Source organism: Denticeps clupeoides, chromosome 7 (assembly GCF_900700375.1).
Source record: "Denticeps clupeoides chromosome 7, fDenClu1.1, whole genome shotgun sequence".
NCBI classification, from domain to species: domain Eukaryota; kingdom Metazoa; phylum Chordata; class Actinopteri; order Clupeiformes; family Denticipitidae; genus Denticeps; species Denticeps clupeoides.
This window is the reverse complement of record NC_041713.1, coordinates 2,554,904-2,574,372: the sequence shown is the minus strand read 5'-3', so window position 1 is coordinate 2,574,372 and position 19,469 is coordinate 2,554,904. Positions and strand designations below refer to the sequence as shown.

General features: G+C 47.7%; 1 protein-coding gene across 1 annotated transcript; it reads right to left on the bottom strand.

Annotated features, from left to right (window-relative positions):
- Positions 1 to 3,646: 3,646 nt before the first annotated feature.
- trh (thyrotropin-releasing hormone) lies at positions 3,647 to 4,820 on the bottom strand. Its single transcript, XM_028987270.1, has 3 exons — positions 4,684 to 4,820; positions 4,430 to 4,606; positions 3,647 to 4,345 (listed from the first exon to the last, which is right to left on the bottom strand). The coding sequence occupies exons 2-3, from the start codon at positions 4,587 to 4,589 to the stop codon at positions 3,963 to 3,965; spliced, it is 543 nt and encodes a 180-aa protein (XP_028843103.1). The 5' UTR covers positions 4,590 to 4,606; positions 4,684 to 4,820; the 3' UTR covers positions 3,647 to 3,962.
- Positions 4,821 to 19,469: the final 14,649 nt, after the last annotated feature.

Here is a 19,469-nt window from a genome sequence, read left to right as displayed (position 1 = left end):
TAATGGCTGCTGCTGCTGCTGCTGCTGCTGCTGCTGCTGCTGCTGCTGCTGGGTTTCCTTCCACGATCAGTCATCTGGCAGAACTTACAGAATGTGTACTCACCGGGGCGGGGGGCACCCTAAAAAGATCTTGGGATATTTTCAGAGATTGTCACACTGCAGTCACATTTGACAAATGCGTTTTCTTAGGAGAAATTTGTTTTACTGAAGGTTATGGTGAAATATTACACTCTCAAACCATGAAGGTACGAGGGTGAAAAAAAAGTTTAGTAGAATAGAATAGAATAGAATAGAATAGAATAGAATGATGAATGGTATAGAATAGAATAGAATAGAATAGAATGATGAATGGTATAGAATAGAATAGAATAGAATAGAATAGAATAGAATAGAATAGAATAGAATAGAACAGAACAGAACAGAATTGAATTGAATTGAATTGAATAGAATAGAATGGTGAATGGTATAAAATAGAACAGAACAGAATAGAATAGAATAGAATGGTATCGTATAGAACAGAATAGAATGGTGAATGGTGAATGGTATAGAATAGAATGGTATTGTATAGAACAGAATAGAATAGAATGGTGAATGGTATAGAATATAATAGAATAGAATGGTGAATGGTATAGAATAGAATAGAATTGAATAGAATAGAACAGAATAGAATGGAATGGCTTTTATTGTCACTACATGCATCTACGATGAGATTAAAAGCAGCTACTTCAGTGCAAACATGAATGTAGAAAATAGTACTAATAAACTGTATATACAAAAATACTAAATACAAAAAGGTGTCAAGTAAAAAAATGACAGCGCTATATACATATGGAATAACTAAATAAACAGTGCTGTACACTGTACAGTTTTCTAATGGATGATTATTGGAATCTTTGTAAGGGGCAGGGGAGGCCTAGCGGGTAGGGAAGCGAGGAACAAGTGGACTCGTAATCGGAGGGTTGCGGGTTTGAATCCCGGCCCCCTTGATCTCAGTACCGTCCCCACACTCTGCTCCTTGGGCGCCTGTCATGGTGCCCACTGCTCAGTCAGGGTGAAGGGGACACATTTCACCGTGTCACCGTGTGCTGTGCTGCAGTGTCTCACAGTGACAATCACTTCACTTCAATTCATAAAATTCTTTCACTGATATATCACCCGTCTCTTCAACCTCACCAAATATATGAACATATGATTGCTGCATTGTGAGCGTGGGTTCTGAAAAGTGCCCATAGTTCAGCTGATGTGCTTTACCGGTCAGTATTGATTATTGATCAGGGACGTGTGTGTCCCGGGCTCGGCTTGCTGTCTTCTGATGGCTCTGATTAGACTGCGTCTCTTCCGATCACAGCCGTCTCACAGCGTCCCGCTTTTATATCAATTCCAGTAGCTGCGCTCGCCTGCGTTTGGCCCGTGTGTGTGTGTGTGTGTGTGTGTGTGTGTGTGTGTGTGTGTGTCATTGTGCAGTGCAGCACATCCTGGCGACACTTCCAAGTGCCAGGCGCCAACTCCCACGTCCTCCTGTTGTGCGCCTCCCAGGCGGAACTTCCAGTGTCCGTCCTCTCAGACGTGTTCAGGAAAACGTGTCCCACACAGGAAGACGCTCTGGTCCCACATTGTGTGCTCTACAGGAATCTCATAATCGATCATAATTCTGCATCGATGTGGTGCAAAACATAATCAATGTCAATCATAATGACGTTGCCTGCTGATTTTCTAGTTTGACACTATCAGGACGTGTGGACGCCGCTCATCCGACCCCACGAACGCCAGGAGAACGGCTGGTTCTGACGTCCAAGTGAGCGAGGCCGTAACTCTCGTCTTTCATCAGATTTGAAGACACAGTATGAAGTAATGTAGATGCATTACGATGCATCGTAATCGAGGCTTTGATTATCAAATTGAATCGCGAGACCAGCCAGCGTCCACTTTAATGAGGTGATTGATGGAGTTGACCACGTTGTAAGCAGTGATGACATGATAATTACATGCAGCCCAAACAGATCATTAATGCTGCAGCCTCTCATTCATCAGCCCAACAGGACCGGCTGGATAATTGCCCTCAAGGAAGCCTGCTAGATCAGCCCACTGTGTACTTTCATTCGGATCACGTAGACCTTGAAGTTGGCTGAAGATAACTTAACACACTTGGAACTTTCATTCGTCTGTACAAAAAGACTCATCATACCATAAATAAATGTGTTTATGATAAATGTGTTGAATCCACCATGCCTTTCATATCTCAGTTACAACTGTGAGCTGGAAAATTCGTTCTTCATTTTATAGGTTATGGTTAGGTTCCCTGAATGTGACTTTGTGAGATGATTGAACATTAATATGAGTTCCACTAGCCTGTCTATGGTCCTGCAGTGGCTAGAAATAGCGATAGGTGTAAAGAGTGTTTTGGTTGTTCTGCTTCACCGTTCAGAGAGTGGCAGCTCAGACGGTTGGATCTGGATATGACGTCATAAGGGGAAAGGTTACCTCCCGTTTCCCGTGCTTTTTCCGCAGAGAGAATTTTGTGTGCGGCGTTGCAGTTGCTCTGTGATTGGATGTAAAAATGAGCACAAATGTTTTTTTTTTTTTTTTGTTCCATCATGCGAGACTCTGAAGAACCGGCAGAACCGACTTCCTGTCTTTACCAAACATTGAGGTGAATGGTGTTGATGACATAATTTCCACGAATGCCCGCTCAACTTCTACAGGCCGCTGTCCTCCTCGTCCCGCCTCTCTCCTCCTCATTAGCATTTAAAGCTACAGACGGTGAAAGGGCGCGTCCTGGGAAACCTCATTGTGGCGCTGGATCAAAGTGGCTGTAATTCTGCACCACAGCTGAATTTTGGAAAGAGACCCCAGATACAGAATAAGGGGACGATTTTTTTCAACGGTCCAGCTGAAAACCTGCACGATTACTTTCAGTCTGCAGCAGAATGGTGGATTTATACCATGCCTACCTATAAATAGAGGACGTGCTACCCGCCCATTACCCCAAATATCCTGAACACACTTACAGAACTCTACTGGTAATTGTTCTTGAACGCAAGCAGCCACGTCACCTCCTCCTCCATCCCTCCATCTGAATGGAATATTACGGTTAACTAAATATGCCCTCAGTGTCTGATCTTGATTCAATGTTTTTTATATTAATAACCTTTTAAAAAGTCTAGTGGAAGATTAAAAGATTAAAATTGTAAACTCATTTGCTTAGGCCATGTTCTGATTTTGTACATGTATAAATTTGCTAATGTTGTATAATTAGCCTATAATAAAGGCTGAATTATGATCGGAAGGGTATACAAACGTTGGGAATTTAGTGAATAATAATTGTACTTATTATTTTACTGTAATTGAACTTTCTACTCCACCTTGTACTTACATGAGTAATCGAATGACAAGGCTGACCATATGATGATATATTACAAAGGCGTTTGACCTTGTCCAGGCCCGTCGTCCCGCTCGTATCGAGCGCTCCCACGGCGGACAGGGCATCGATCTGCGAACGCAGAAAAGGTCAAAAGGCGCATAACCACGGACACGGACCCACCAGGAAGTTGTGCGCATATGAAGCCGCGGAGAGTGTGTTATTTGGTGATGTTGGTGAAGGACGCAGAGAAAAGAAGCGCGAAATAAGCCAGTTTCGTTTGCAGGGGAACATGTTGTATATTTCATAGACGGGCTCACCAGGTTCAGCCCTCAGAACAGAACGATAAGAATAAAACACATTTACACACTTTTTTTGGCAGCTTTGTAAGAGTTTTTCTTGCGCATCGGAACGCTTGCGCTGGTGCGTAATTACGCACGGATCTCTCCAGAAGAACCGCACACCTAAAAACTCAAAGCAGCTGAACAGAACACGCGTTCGTCCTCAATGAAACATTTAATTTGGGCAGAATGTGACATACCAAAAATAAAGCGCATCTCAAGTTTGGCCCGGTCATTTTCTCATTTTATTACTATTTGATCTGTCACTTCCCGGGGTGCTGTCGCTTCTCCTCGACGCGAGGCCCGCTCGCGTCGTCCAGCAGCCGGAGCAGCAGGGAGGTGGCGCCGCAGCCCGCGGGTCCCCGCGTGTCGCACGGAGCCGGTAAGTCCCACAGGTGTCCCTCGGGGCTCTGGCCCCTGTCCGGCTCCGCCGCGTCGCCCGGGCTCTCCTCCGCGTCGCGCCTGCCGGGGTGCTGCCGCTTGCCCGGGTGCTGTCGCCTCTGCAGGATCACGACGTCGTCGTCGTCGCGTCTGCCCGGGTGCTGTCGCCTCTGCACGTCCGCCGGCTCGTCGTAGTCTTCCTCCTCATCGTCGCGCTTTCCGGGGTGCTGTCGCCTCTCCAGCCGCTCCGGCTGGAACTGCGCATCTGGTGGAGAGACGCAGAGCGTTTATTACCTACCCCCTCTCTCACTCTCTCTCTCTCTCGGTAGAAGTAGAAGAAGTTACGCACCGTACGCGCGGTCCTCCTGGTTCTCCTCCAGCCTCCGCAGCACGGAGCGCAGCAGGAGGCTCTCGGCGCGCCCCAGGACCCCCGGCTCCTCCTGCCCGTGGTTCCCCGTGAAGCCGCACACGGCCAGAGCCGCCAGGAAGAGCAGACACGCCGACTTCATGGCCACGGCGATGCGTCCTGCGCTGCGGAGAGGACATGTGTCACCTTTCAGCTCCCCCCGCCCACGGGCGACACCGCAGGGCGGCCGGACTCACCTGATGGCGAGCTGAGCTTCTCCTGTTCCTGGACGCGGCCGGACTCACCTGATGATGAGCTGAGCTTCTCCTGTTCCTGGACGCGGCCGGACTCTGGTGACCTGTGGCCAGCGCGCTCTCACGACGCAGGTTATATAGTCGTGGGCCACCCCCGTCACGGTGCCCACTCCGGGGAGCCTTCATCATGTGGACCTGAGGAGGGCGCTCTGCGACTCCCAACATTTCACCAGCCACACATGGGCTACGCTTTATGGTGTTGAGGTCTGTGAGGTCCGTGATTGGTTAGGAAGAGACCTGCAGAGAGCATCCGTGGATCTCCATTAATTGCTTCAGCCTTTTCAAAAAATGTCCCTTTCTGTGTTTCCCACTGAAATTCCTGCAGGAATTCCGCTCATTGTCTCGTGGCAGATGGATACTTAACCAAATTAGGCCCGTGTCCCGCGGGACGGCCACCTCCTCGCTGCCCAATACCATCTGAAATGGACAAACATTTTCATGAATTTATTATTAACCATCAGCTGAGAGTCTCGTCCCAACAGGGCGGCTGCCGGGCATCCGTAATATTTTGGCCACCATCTGTGTCAGTGGTTGGTTTAGCTTATACCAGATCAATAAACCTTTCAATATCTCAATATTTGTAATTGAAATTTAGCTCATTTGAGAATGTCGTGATCGTCTTTTACAGCTTGTAGCTCCAGCACATCCAGTCTCAGGAGGTGGGCGGGATCTTCGTGTGTCCGCCGGTTATTCGTGTTCGGATCTTAACATCACGCACTATCCTCGCCGGCCTAAAGCCGCCTTTTACCCAGAGTTTTCTGGGCTTCGTTAAATATGCAGCAATTCATTACAAAAATCACAAATAAAATAATTCATTCATTACCATAATCCTGAAACGAATTCATAAATGATCAACGACTCGTAGATCATTAATAGCACGCGACTCATTAAAGGCCGGAACAGAAATAGAAGCGAACGCGTCCATTTTAGTTCATGAAGAAGCGATTTCCCTGCTCATGAATTACAGATGATCCCAGAATGCACTGCTGGACTCTGTTCCTTTGACTTGTCCTCCCCTGCCTCCCAGTTCCGCGTCCCCCGGCACTACTACCTAATTGCCCGAGGGCCGCTCTCCGGCAGCACGCTCCTCTGCCTCGCCGTCTAATTGCACGCTAATCACGTCTGATTCACTTGTGCGCTGAATTCTGGCTCTCATACCGACGCCGTTGCTGTTATTCTTTCAGGTTTTATATCGGAGACGCTGGGTTATAAACCACAAGCAAGGTAGTAAAAGGAGGCACCGTTCAACCACAGCATTTCTTACTTGGGTCCATGGACTCTCCAGGGGACGTTCAGCGCTGCTCGGCCCACTGACCTTCTCACGGCTGATCGAGGCGCCCGAGCTCCTCGGCGTTCAATCAGACGCGTCATGTGATCGAATCGCTTGTTACTTCAGGAGTGAAGTCGTACATGAAATAATGCAGAGGGATCGGGACTCGTGCGGAAGCAGATACCCTCCCGTCCCCTGTTCGGGGCTTGGTCCAGCTTCTTTTCCCAAGTGGACAGCCAGTGACCCAACGTTTGTGTATTCGTTCTCACGTCCCTAATGTCATTAGGCTTGATTGGTAGATGCAGTAAATGTATGGGACAGCGCGGACCCCCATCTGGCGCAGGAGAAGTTTGGCCGCTGATTAGGGTTGGGCTGATATTGGATTTCTCACGTTGGACGAATTTTTATTAGATCAGTGATTATTACAGATATTAAACCGTGTAATAACACCGTTGTTACAACAACTCCAGTCCAGACGGGCCGTTTCATCTTCAGTGTCATCATGTCTTCTGCAGTCATTTACATTTACAGCATTTAACAGACGCCCTTATCCAGAGCGACTTACAATTAGTAGTGACAGGGACAGTCCCCCCCTGGAGACACTCAGGGTTAAGTGTCCTGCTCAGGGACACGATGGTAGTAAGTGGGGTTTGAACCTGGGTCTTCTGGTTCATAGGCGAGTGTGTTACCCGCTAGGCCGCTACCACCTTGGCACAAATAAAAAGTCTCTGAAAGTCCCTGTCCATCCCGAGCTGATGAATCTGAACAGCACGTGACCAGCGGTGTGGCAGATAGTGTCACGTGGCCAGTTACAAAGTTTCTGTTGAACTGTAGTGGGCAGTTGTGCTGTGTGTGTGTGTGTGTGTGTGTGTGCCTGAAGTCTGTGTTTTTGTCTTGTCTGTTTGTATCTGTCTGTCCGTGTGTCTCACACACACACACACACCAGCCCCTCCGTTGACACCTCTGTGACAGGGGTCATGGTGAAGACCTGTAACTGACACTTCGCAGACAGGGGTCACGGTCAAGGTTGAGTGTATTGCTGATGACTGGTCAGATTCTCATTCAGAAGGTCACAGGTCAGCGTGATGTGTTGCTGGCGGTCTCTCTGGCCTTCTGAGTCACTCCCGTCGACCTCTGAGACGGGGACAGCGAAGACCGACAAGCGAGGCCGGGTTCCGTTCTGAACCGCTAGGCGGCTTCATCGTTCCCTCACAATTCATCATCATGGAGGGCTGCAGGGAACGTTCTACACAGAACCAGGTCATTTCACCACCCCTGCCGAAATATTCACCACGGTACGCATGGTAATCACACAGCGAGAAGGTAGAAAACATTAAAGGCTGTTTTACCCAGCAAGCTGTCTACAGTAGAGAATGCGTCAGGGTGTGACGTCCATTGACGTCCACCCGCAATATTGTTGACGAGTAAAAACGAGCGTAAATGTGGTTTTAACAGATTGGAAACTAGAAAAGAACGAGACAGGACAGGTTATATCCTCTCGTTTCGCTGCCGTGTTTCTGTTTCCTGTCCCCCCCACATTTTGACTGGATTAAGCAGAATTGCATTACCAAAAAATACAAAAGGGAGGCGGCGGATGCTGCGCTACACACGGGAGGAGGGAGAGGTATGAGGATCCTACAGGCTCCTCCCCCCTTTAAAACGTGCTGGCTCCTCCCCCTTTAAAATGTCTAGTTATTAATTCCCAGCATGCAATTAAGCACCTGTTTATTTCTGTAAATAATAAAGATAAATATGCTGTGACGTTAGTGAACGTGTTTTACGTGCATTTTACAGGACATTTCAGGGACAGACCTTTCTTGGTGGAATTAAGTGTAACGTTTCATGCTCAAAAACACAGTTCAGTCTCATTTTCAACTAATTCCTAAAAGCGCGTGTCCCTCCATCTTTTTGGGTTTGAACCGTGGTGCAGCCGTTGTTGTTAGCAGTGGTCAGAACTCCAGCTATCAGTGGAGGCTGAGGATGAAGTGGAATTCCGAGTGGGAACGTTGCAGACGTCCCACCGGCTTTAAGGAGGCTGAGGTGTCATTTGTGTCACTTGCATCAACATTGTCCCTCAGCTAATAAGGTCAGATACTCCAGCACTCTGAGGCAGCGTGAGTGAATCATTAGCTGTGGCAGATGAGCCAAATGTGCAGCTGGTCCACACTTGACACCAAGCGATTTCACTGGGTTTACACTTTTCATAGTACCATTGTGATCATTGCACATGGGGCATGTCAATCATGCCTACAGGCTCCTCCCTTTTTAAACTTTGATCATAAAACATCACTGAAAGTGTCAAAAAGAATTACACATCAGCTATACACACACACACACACAGTATTTTTAACTCCTGCCTAAAACTATAGCACTATATATATATACGTGTGTGTGTGTGTGTATTTGTGTGAAATAAGTGCCGTAAGCTAAGAATTCTTAATAGCACAATTGAAGTATATACAGTACGGGCCAAAAGTGTGGACACACCTTCTCATTCAATGTGTTTTCTTTATTTTCATGACCATGAAGGCATCAAAACTATGAATGAACACATGTGGAGTTATGAACTTAACAAAAAAAGGTGAAATAAGTGAAAACATGTTTTATATTCTAGTTTCTTTGCTCTGATTTCTGCTTTACACACTCTTGGCATTCTCTCGATGAGCTTCAAGAGGTCGTCACCTGAAATGCTTCTCCAACAGTCTTGAAGGAGTTCCCAGAGGTGTTTAGCACTTGTTGGTCCAGCTCACCCCAAACCATCTGTATTGGGTTTAGGTCCGGTGACTGTGGAGGTCAGGTCTCCACTTTTTGTTAAGTACATAACTCCACATGTGTTCATTCATAGTTTTGATGCCTTCAGTGAGAATCTACCAACGTAAATGGTCATGAAGATAAAGAAAAGCAGATACAACCAATTTCATGAAGGACTATCTTCAGTGTGAAGAGTCCTAAAAGTGATGCTATGTCCCCTTCTCAGATCAGTGAAAGTGAAGTGATTGTCATTGTGAAATGTGTGGGGACGGAACCTTCAGAGTCTGCTCCACCAGACCAACCATCATCAAATCTGTCTGGGATTACATGAAGAGACAGAAGAAGTTGGTACAGAAGTGCTGTGGTTGGGTCTCCAAGCATGCCAGTGGCCACACCAAATATCAACTTTGATGAAAACATGTTTCATTTTTACTCTTGCACAGTACTGTATAACCCTGTGTGGAAGTGATGAATCTACATCCTCTACACTGCAGACTCAGTGCTACACACCATAATGCGATCGATACAGTTCCCATCAGAAAATGATGATGCAGCGTAGTTCCTTCACCCTTCTGTATTGCGTCCGGTTCCAGCTCGTCATGATCAGGTTAGTGTGGCTGCTGTGTCATGTGGCTCCAGTCTGTCAAACTCGACTACCATCAAGCCCCACTGTGGTGGGCGGCTGCAGCAGGAACATCTCGTGCCCGACTGGAGAGCGACCGGGCTCTGATTTTACTGGACAACCGTACGCATGCCAGCTTCTGCTGGATGAAACCCCACCTCAAGTTAACTGAAACCATCCATTTTTACATTTGTATATTTGTCTCCTTCTCCCAATGGAGCGCCTCCCTCGTTCCCTTCCTCTTTAGCTCGAAACATTCATCTCTGCATGACTTATCTTCATATCCCAGTGCTCTGTCTGCCGCCTTTTTTCTTGCGCTTTGCCAGAATCCCATTATCTCCCAATAACCCGCGAGGTGAAGCTGTGTTTTCAGAGGCCGGCCCGCTGATTAGAGGGACTCCATCACGCCGCGCGTCTAATCCGTCCCTCCGAGACCTGCCTTCTCCTCACTATTTACACCGGTTTCGTCTCAAACGGTCCAAACTTTGTTTTCCGTTGTCCGTTCAACTTCAGAATCAGGTGAAAAAAGGGCTGCAGCAAAGGCAGCTGCTGAGCCGCAAACTATAAGGCATGGGAGGAGTTTCGCTCTGAGCAGGGTGGGGATGTACCGACCACGCCCGAGGAAACCTCTGATGCGCTGGGAAAAGAAAATCCTGGCCGGTCCTGGTTCCTATTGCGATTCTTCAAACCATCTGTCTCACCTAATATTTCAGCACTGACGTGGTGTAAATAAAGCAGGTAACAGCAAGTTTGTGGTTGTAGAAAAAATCTTTTTATTTATTGAAATGGGGAATCAGAATCAGAATGAGAAAACTTTATTAATCCTGCAGGAAATTGCTTAATGACTAGAAAAAAACAATTAGAAATGTGATTAGTTGAACGCATCATTTGGTATGCAATGAAATTTCTTAAGGTGGCCAGCCCTACAAAAAAGGACCTTGAAATAACTACACATCCGTTCAAAGGGTTAGGGTTGGGGTCTGTGAAGCAGTTTAACGAACATTCCCCTTTAATGCTACTTGCTCGTGATAAATTTCCTCACTACACAACTTTTCTTTTAATGCACCAATGAAACAAGCTCTTGAACGGTTGTGTATGTAGAAGGAATTGCACTGTTATGCTGTTATTAAGGGTGGTAATAGCCTAGTGGGTAACACACTCGCCTATGAACCAGAAGACCCAGGTTCAAATCACACTTACTACCATTGTGTCCCTGAGCAGGACATTTAACCCTTAGTTGCTCCAGGGGGGGACTGTCCCTGTCACTACTGATTGTAAGTTGCTCTGGAAAAGGGCGTCTGGTAAATGCTGTAAATGAAAATGAGTCATTGTACTGACACGTTAAGCAGGCCGCTTTGGGGGGATTTCTGTATCTTCCTACCCTTTCGAAGGAGACTGAGCAATGGTTGCGGTCAGAGATCGGATCAGAGTTGTGCTTTTACTGAGAGATGCACATCGGTGTGACATTTTACTTTCTTCCCGATGAACACGTTGGCTCCATCCATCTGTCTATGCGGCTCGTTTGGCGCGTGTGTCTGTTGGTAGCCCTGAAAGGAACGTCAGGGATAGATGTTTTCTCAGATGAAGGGAAATGGATTACAGTACAGGTCCATTGGTTGCTTTCTCCCTTTTCTGTGTCCTCTTCTTCAGCTGCTTCAGTCGATTTTGCACCCTCTCCTGAGCAAGGTCGTCTATATTGAACCCTTTTTCATGTCAGAGGTGTCTTACGTGGTCGCTCTTCATCAGAAGGTTCTTCAGCAGAGGCTTCCGAACTTCATTCTTTTTTATCGGCAGTTTCAGGTGCATAGGTTCCACCTTCCCTGTTCTGGCTGGCAATTTGCTGCTAGCAGAACCTTTTGCCCTCCTGCTTTTTGTGCAGACTGTGGCCGGGCCTTCCATTCGGTCTTCTTCTGGCCTGGTTTATGAAGGTATGTAGCACACTTCACTGATTCATATTCCTCGATCCCCTGAAGTGAATTCGTTCGGCGGCATTAAAAAGCCTTTAACTGTAACTTGCCTGGACCAGCGGATGATCTGGTCGGGGGTCCGGGCTGCCGCTTCCTCCCCGATGTGAACTCGGCCACCTACGGAAGGTACTTCATCATCTTCACGCCGGTGTCCCAGGCATCGCGTCGGCAGCGCCGAGACCCCTGAAGCGGAGCGCAGAGCCCTGCCTACCCACCAAGTCTCTCCGGGGGAGGTGGGCGGGACGGAGATGCCAGGACTGACGGCTCGCTTGATTCATGCTCTTGAAAAGGCCCAAAATTGCCCAACTTTTACACAAAAAAGGCGACGTTAGAAGAGCAGGCAGCGCGTGCGGCGAGATAATGGCTCTGTTCTCCTCTCCGGCTAATTAAGAGACGACAGCGAGTAGAACAAGAGTGAAGTGTGGAAAAGAAGGACAAGAGTCATGCATGGCCATGCCTGTCTACGCTTGGTAGATAATGGCCAGCACCTCCTTCACACTTCCTTCAGCCTCGCCTCGTTTCTGACATGTGTTAGATGATAAAAGAACAGATGTAGAGGTCGCAAGGGTTGATGATGGCTGTGCCTGTTGGGGATTTTTTTTAGTCTGTTTTGTTTAGCTTGTTAGCATTTTCCCTTTGTGAAGAAATACCGTGGTTAAGCGTTCCAATTTCCATTGTTTTTGTCTCGGCGTTCATGGCACCGCCACTCCAGCAGGGGGCGCACCTGGAAGTAGAACACTCTTCATCGGGAACTTGTTCCTATCGTTGCTGCTAGCCTTTCTGGATTGACTTCGCCTCTTCCTCTGACCTCGATGTGCTGCTGTTGACCCCTTGCCCTCCGATTCAGCCCTCTTATTTAATGTGAAGTGATTGTCACAGCAGCACAGCACACGGTGCACACAGTGAAATTTATCCTCTGCATTTAACCCATCACCCAGGGAGCAGTGTGTGGGGACGGTGCTTTGCTCAGTGGCACCTCAGTGGTATCTTGGCGTATCGGGATTCGAACCGGCAACCTTCTGATTACGGGGCCGCCTCCTTAACCGCTAGGCCACCACTGACCCTGATACCTCGGCTCTTGCCACTGCCTGACAACCAAGCTCCCACCAAGCCACGGTAAAGACTGTTGCGTTGTTAACCTTTGTGCTGATATACTTGTGTCCTTACTGTGTGTTGTAATCTGTAATGTGTACTCCTTACCACCAGGGGTCAGTGTCGGGGTCGCAGATCAAATATTTGCAGACCTGCTCAATCAACTGCTCTGGTCCTCAAACGTGGACATCTTGACTGTGGAGTGCAGGTCTCGCACTACCTCTACAAAATTATACAGGTACTGCATCTCTGTATATGATACGTTAAATTTTGTGTATACGCACAAGAACTGACACAAAGGACGCAGGATTTGGACCGCAACATAGCTACATATGTACGAAGTGAACAGCAAATCTATTTCTGCCTCAACTGCACCCTGCGCATGTAGTCAGCCGAGCTGCTGCCGGCTCCAAGATGCCCACACCCCAATTTCCCCACTCGTCCAGCCTCTCCAACATGTCTGCTCATGCGCCCCCCGGCCCATCCCGTGACACCCATACCAGAGAAACGGGGAGAACATGTCAAACTAACGCTCAGGAAATGAACGTGCTAATCACAGCAATTCGTTTATAAATATTTTATGCATTAATATGATTGAACGCCATTTACTTTTGACCTATGACATCCTAGCCAGAGATGGAATTTAAGGGGTGACCTTTTTAAAGTGAAAGTGAAGTGATTGTCACGTGATACACAGCAGCATAGCACAAGGTGCACATAGTGAAATGTGTCCTCTGCATTTAACCCATCGCCCTGAGTGAGCAGTGAGCAGCCATGACAGGTGCCCGGGGAGCTGTGTGTGGGGACGGTGCTTTGCTCAGTGGCACCTCGGTGGCACCGGCAACCTTCTGACTACGGGGCCGCTTCCTTAACCGCTAGGCCATCACTGTCCCATAAAATATGGAGCCACGTTATATTTACAGTATGGAAATCTTAATCTGAATCAGCTCTTAGGCAGAAATTTTAAAAGACAAAAAAACCAAAACAAAAGCCCACTGGAACTATGAGAAAAGTAATTTGCATAAAATTTTATTTCCATTTTATTTTATTTACTATCAGAGTAAATAAAATTAGTCTGCTGAGTGTTTTATTAAAAGAAAAAGTCCCTGTACTCCGCATCTGAGTGTGATGCTGCATATATGTTGCAGAAAGCTTTGTGCTTAAGAATTATTTGCAAAGACTTGTGATTAATCATGATTAATTCGTTGCAAACAAATCAGTGCGATTGGTTGGTTTAAAAGTTTTGTCGCTCTCTTGCACAGTTTCTGCTGAAACAGAGTTGGGACGCACACGTGTGTGTGTGTGTGTGTGTGTGTGTGTGTGTGTGTGTGTGGCGTGCTTGCCAGAGTGTGTCAGTCCAGGGTGATCGGTCAACACACTGACCCCGTTTCCATGCCGACGACCTCCCTCTGTGGAAGCTGTCTGATGTGTCCGGGGGGCGCTGTTCGCGTGACTGCTCGGCCTTGCCAGTCACTGTGGGCGGTGTGTGTGTGTGTGTGTGTGTGTTTGGCAGTAAGGATGCTGTGTTCTTGTGTGGTCATGTATATGAATAGCATTATCCAAACATCCTTGCTAGCAGCAAAATGCAGTGATAGCTGCTGAAATCTGTATCTGTACATGTGTGTGTGTGTGTGTGTGTGTGTACATGTTCCTCCGAGTTTTCTATCCAGCGGCAGAAGTGAATAAATCTGCACTTCTGTCTGGAGACTACAGCTCAGCTGGTGTTCAGGTGTGAGCATCCTCACTGGCAGCCTGCTGAGATGGAACACACGCATACAGATACATGCACGTAACCCTGTGTGTGTGTGTGTGTGTGTGTGTGTGGTTAAATGGGCGGTCCCAGAGGGCTGCTGATTGGATGATCCTCAGGGATCTCAGGAGAATATTAATGGGTTTGAATACGGTGATCCCGTGGGGCCGTGTGCCATGTTCGTCATGTTGTTGCATTGTTATCTATTCATCCCTCCATCCGCCCCTCTTATTGTTCTTCCCTCTTAACCTCACCCCGGCCCGCGAGGCTCCGCCCGTTCTAAAGTGCATGTGCGGCGGCTCATTGTTCACCAGATGACAGGCAGGTAGCGCTGCAAAGGGCAGACGCAATAAAAGGTTAATGTCGTCCCATCGGACCTCCGTCCCCACCGCCAGATCTGTCCCCTTATTGTTTTCTCTTCTTCTGTTTGTTTATTTACTTACATTTTTTTCCCTCCTTCTTCTCAAAGGCCGAAACGGAGCGAGACGAAGAACATTTCACCCGCTAATCAACTGAGCCGGGCGATGGAGGCCCAATTATCCCGCGATTATGCCCCCGACTGGCCGCAGCCCGCTGTTAATGACCGAGGCTTCGCCCGGACCTCTGGCGTTCCTCACTGTCCACAGGAAGTGACTGCTCTAATGAGAGCCGGCTGGAGGGACTTGAAAGAGGCGAGACGCGTCTTTTCTGCACACAGACGCATCCCACGTCGCGGTGATGCAGCATCCGATGCCGGTGAAGCGAAGGCGGGCCGCGCGAGGGGTCACCGGGCGGGGCCCCGGCGGTCTCTGGCCGCCGCCGCCGCCGCTGTTGCTGGGGAGGGGCGGAGACGAAACGAGGGACAGATGTCTTCGCATCTGGGCGAATTGTGGCGAGCAGCGTCTTTTGTTCGGAGGAAGAAGGTGACGTGATTACAAACAAAAAAGCCTCGCACACTTATCATGGCCAACGTAGCGTGTGTACCAACACACACACACACACACACACACACACACACACACACACACACACACAGCTTCCGTTCATTGCTTCTCTTGACTGCTTTTTGTTCGCATTTTTTGTCATTTTTCCTATTCATATCCTCACATTCAGCCTTTTTCTTTTTGTCCCGCCCACACACACACACACACACACACACACACACACACACACACACACACAAAGAGTTTTCAACTTTTTAAATCACGCGTTCTCCTCTGTATAACGGCGACTCGTCAGTTACTCAGAGAACCTAGTCGCCTCAGGCAATCAATATTCCTTCGGTATGCGTATACGCTCAAATTACGCTCGCTACTTTGGCGGCCTGTTCCTCACTGCGCTTCATCGTCAGCCAGACGTGCATTTACATGTTCGCTTGTCGCCTTTTCAGCTACTTGAGTTACATTATCGTGTATGATATTTTCCAGAGCGCTCCACTTAGCCTTTCCCCTGGGAAGCCTCCGAGAGACCTGCCTCCTCCGTACCTGGCCTCCATGGAGTCTACTGAAATGTGTACACACACACACACACACACACACACACACACACAGCCGTCTGTTCTTTTAATGGGAATTTTGGATTGGTGTCATTAATGCTGGTGATCAGCCGTGTTTTCATGCACCGATTAATTACCCATGCCAGTCCAGGCATCTTCGTTCACGACGCCCCCTGCGCACGAGCACCACCGCAGCCGCCAGGCGCTGAAACCGGTCCCTCCTCGGTGCCGATTGTCACCGCGTGCGTGTGTGCGAGCCGCAGTGACTGATGGATCTTCGATCTGAGCGCCGCTCGCCCTCCTGGGAGCTCTGAAATGGCAGCTCCGTCTCCATCATTTCTGCCAGTGAAAACCTGATCATCTACGCCGAGTGAACTAATTCCACCTCTGTCCCCCCTACAGAAAGGCTGGACTGAGGTTCTCTTCCTGGTCTAGTCTTTAAGAGCTCCAGATCTTTGATTGCCTGGAAGTTAATTGATCGATCTCCCTGACTCACAGGGCAGGATTGCTTCGCCGCCGCCATTGGTGTTTTAGAGAACGTGGATTTAAACACTATTGACCGTTCAGAGAAAAGCCATGTTGGACGGCCCACGTGAGGCCATTATGAGCAACCTCGACAGGTGGAGCTGGCCAGAGAGACTTCAGCAGGAGATGGAGAGGAGTGGAGGTGTATTTCAAAAGTATGGAGATCAATGCCGTTACCGCTGGAGAAGTCAGGGAGAGGAGGCAGCCGCCAGGCTCCATGGCCGCTCACTGTGAGTCATTATCGTCCGACTCTCGGTGCTTGGCAGATGGCTGGAGCGTGACAAAACTCATCTCACTCTCTTTTGTCTGCTCCTCTTCTTGATAGAAAAACACATTGTCCAATTTTCTCGTTTTTGACCTCTCCTGGTTCATCATCAGACCTGGATGGAGCTCTTCGGAGCCGACGGTCAGGGGTGAGAACAGAGGGTATAATTCTGTCTCCTCTCACTCGCAGAATTTTTCAAAAAGTGTATATATATATATATATATATAGAGGAAAATTACTGCTGAAAACGTGTTGTTACAACAAAGCATTGTTACACCTGTAAACAGTCACAATGTGTTCAGGACGTTTTGGGCGGAGCATAAATAGCTTAACTTGACCCCGCCCCCAACCCTTCACCACCATAAAAGTCAGATCCCATCAACGGTTCTCCTCCTTTATTACACATGACTATTTGGCCAGGTCATGCTAGTCAGTACTGTATATTGCCATTATTTCAGCTCGTGAGTCGTCACTGGCACGCCAGAAAAGAGGCGTGGTTTCAACGCCTCCAGGATGCCCGCAGGACTTTAGGGCCGAGAATAAAGCTCGTTTCTTTTAGGACCTTTCAACCTAAATTGAACTACGTGCAGCTGAATTGTAAAGAAAACCACCACGTCCGTCCTTCATCGCCGATTGATCGCATTGAACAAGCAGCTCGGCGTGCGAGCCGCATGCTCAACTCTCGGGTCAACTGCACCAACTCCACCGCGCTCTGGCAGGATCTCAGAGGGTTTCACCGCAGGGTAAAAATAAACCCGGGTGGCAGGTTCCACGCTGTGCCGCACCGCTGAGAACAGGAAGGAGGCGGACCTGACATCCCCGTCTTGTTGTGAATAGAAATTGCATTTTGGGGGATTCCTAGTGGACCTCTTCAGTGGTCAACCTGAAGATCCCACAGTGTCACCACACTGATTAATTGGCCATGTCAGGTGTGAGGGATCTGAGTAAAATGGAGACCGTGAGGAAGCTGTGTTTTTAATGAGAGAGAAGAACACAGAATGAGCCGCTGCCTTATTGGCTCCTGAAGATTCGTTTTTCCATGAATCGGAGGGAAGAGGCCTGTGTCGTAGTCGCTGTTTAGGCGGAGATTGATCGTCTGGGGGTGTGTTTGGGAGGGTGGGAGGGCGATAAAAGGAGAGAGGGAGCTTGTTTAATGTGCTGTTGGTTGTAATCAGACTCTGAGCGCTGCTGGCACACCACAGTCCTGCCCCGTTCGGCTCGGTAATGGAAATCCGCAGTGATTCTAGAAGCTTCCTTCAGCTGTAATCAGTCGGGGTGGAGGGGGAGCACAGCTCTACTTCCATTCTTCCTCCTCTCACCTGAGAAGGGTTCTCGCCCGCTCCCCTCCCCTGTCTGGATAAAAAGATTTTTACATATCCTTCTGAGCTGCAGGTCGCCTTTCCATCTTTCCAACCATAAATGATCCACTGGATAAATCACTCTATCCTCATGCCTGGCTTTCCCCGTGTTTTCATTATTCCTTGGAAATTTGTTGTATGAATATGTGTGTGTGTGTGTGTGTGTGTGTGTGTGCGCCGATGAAACACATTTGTCGTCTAAACCGATCTGAATACATGAATAAAGCAGTCTGTATAAAGCTAGTGTGTGTGTGTGTGTGTATGTGTGACATTTCGAATATGGATTATTGGTGTGCGTGACATTCAAGACTACTATGTGTGTGTGTGTGTGTGTGTGTGTGTGTGTGTGTGTGTGTGAGAACTGCTGTTATTTTTTCCTGTTTTCTCCACAGTCCACACAAACCTCAGAACTTTCACCACTGCAGGATATTTTGCATACTTTTCACAAGAGAATCATAACTGAATTTGACATATTTTTAATGTTTTTAACTTCTAAGTCTGTAGAAATTGGAATTATGTCATTTTGACCGCATGTGTTCAAACTACAAAGATTAATGTGACGTCCTGCACGGCTCCTGCACACTCAGTCACATTCACCCGAATATTAATCATCACTAGCAACGCCCACTTAACCATGAGCACCGGTGCACTATCTGATCAACTACATTTAAACCGCATATCCACCAGCTTCATACCCCACTTCAACCACATTCAAACCACATATCAACCACCTTCATACCCCACTTCAATTAGCTTCATACCCCACTTCAACCACATTCAAACCACATATCAACCTCATTCAAACCGAATATCAACCTCATTCAAACCACATATCAACCAGCTTCATACCCCACTTCAACCACATTTAAACCACATATCAACCTCATTCAAACCGAATATCAACCTCATTCAAACCACATATCAACCACCTTCATACCCCACTTCAACCAGCTTCATACCCCACTTCAACCACATTTAAACCAAATGTCAACCACATTCAAACCAAATATCAACCAGCTTCATACCCCACTTCAAACACATTCAAACCACATATCAACCACCTTCATACCCCACTTCAATTAGCTTCATACCCCACTTCAACCACATTCAAACCACATATCAACCTCATTCAAACCGAATATCAACCTCATTCAAACCACATATCAACCAGCTTCATACCCCACTTCAACCACATTTAAACCAAATGTCAACCACATTCAAACCAAATATCAACCAGCTTCATACCCCACTTCAAACACATTCAAACCACATATCAACCAGCTTCATACCCCACTTCAACCACATTCAAACTAAATATCAACCAGCTTCATACCCCACTTCAACCACATGCAAGCCACACCAACCAGCTTCTAACTGGATTCACACTCCATTACAACCAACTTTATGTTACAATTCAACCTGCTTCCTGACAGCTTCACATGCACACACATGCATTTCCACACCCCACTTCCTCAATGGATCAAGTTATGCATGACTCTCACAGATATACACGGCTTGAGCTTTGTAGTTAAACAGACTCATTAGGTGAGCTGCAGCACCACTGAGGGGTACATTAAATGTAGACAAGCAAGATGAGTCAAGACCTGAGGTCATGAATAGGGTTACTACAGTATAACATCTGCACTCTCAGAAAA

Coding starts and splice junctions, on each gene's coding strand:
- trh (XM_028987270.1), bottom strand. CDS start 4,589: ATGAAGTCGGCGTGTCTGCTCTTCCTGGCGGCTCTGGCCGTGTGCGGC. Junction 4,346..4,429: donor CCAGGAGGACCGCGCGTACG/GTGCGTAACTTC, acceptor TCTCTCCACCAG/ATGCGCAGTTCCAGCCGGAG.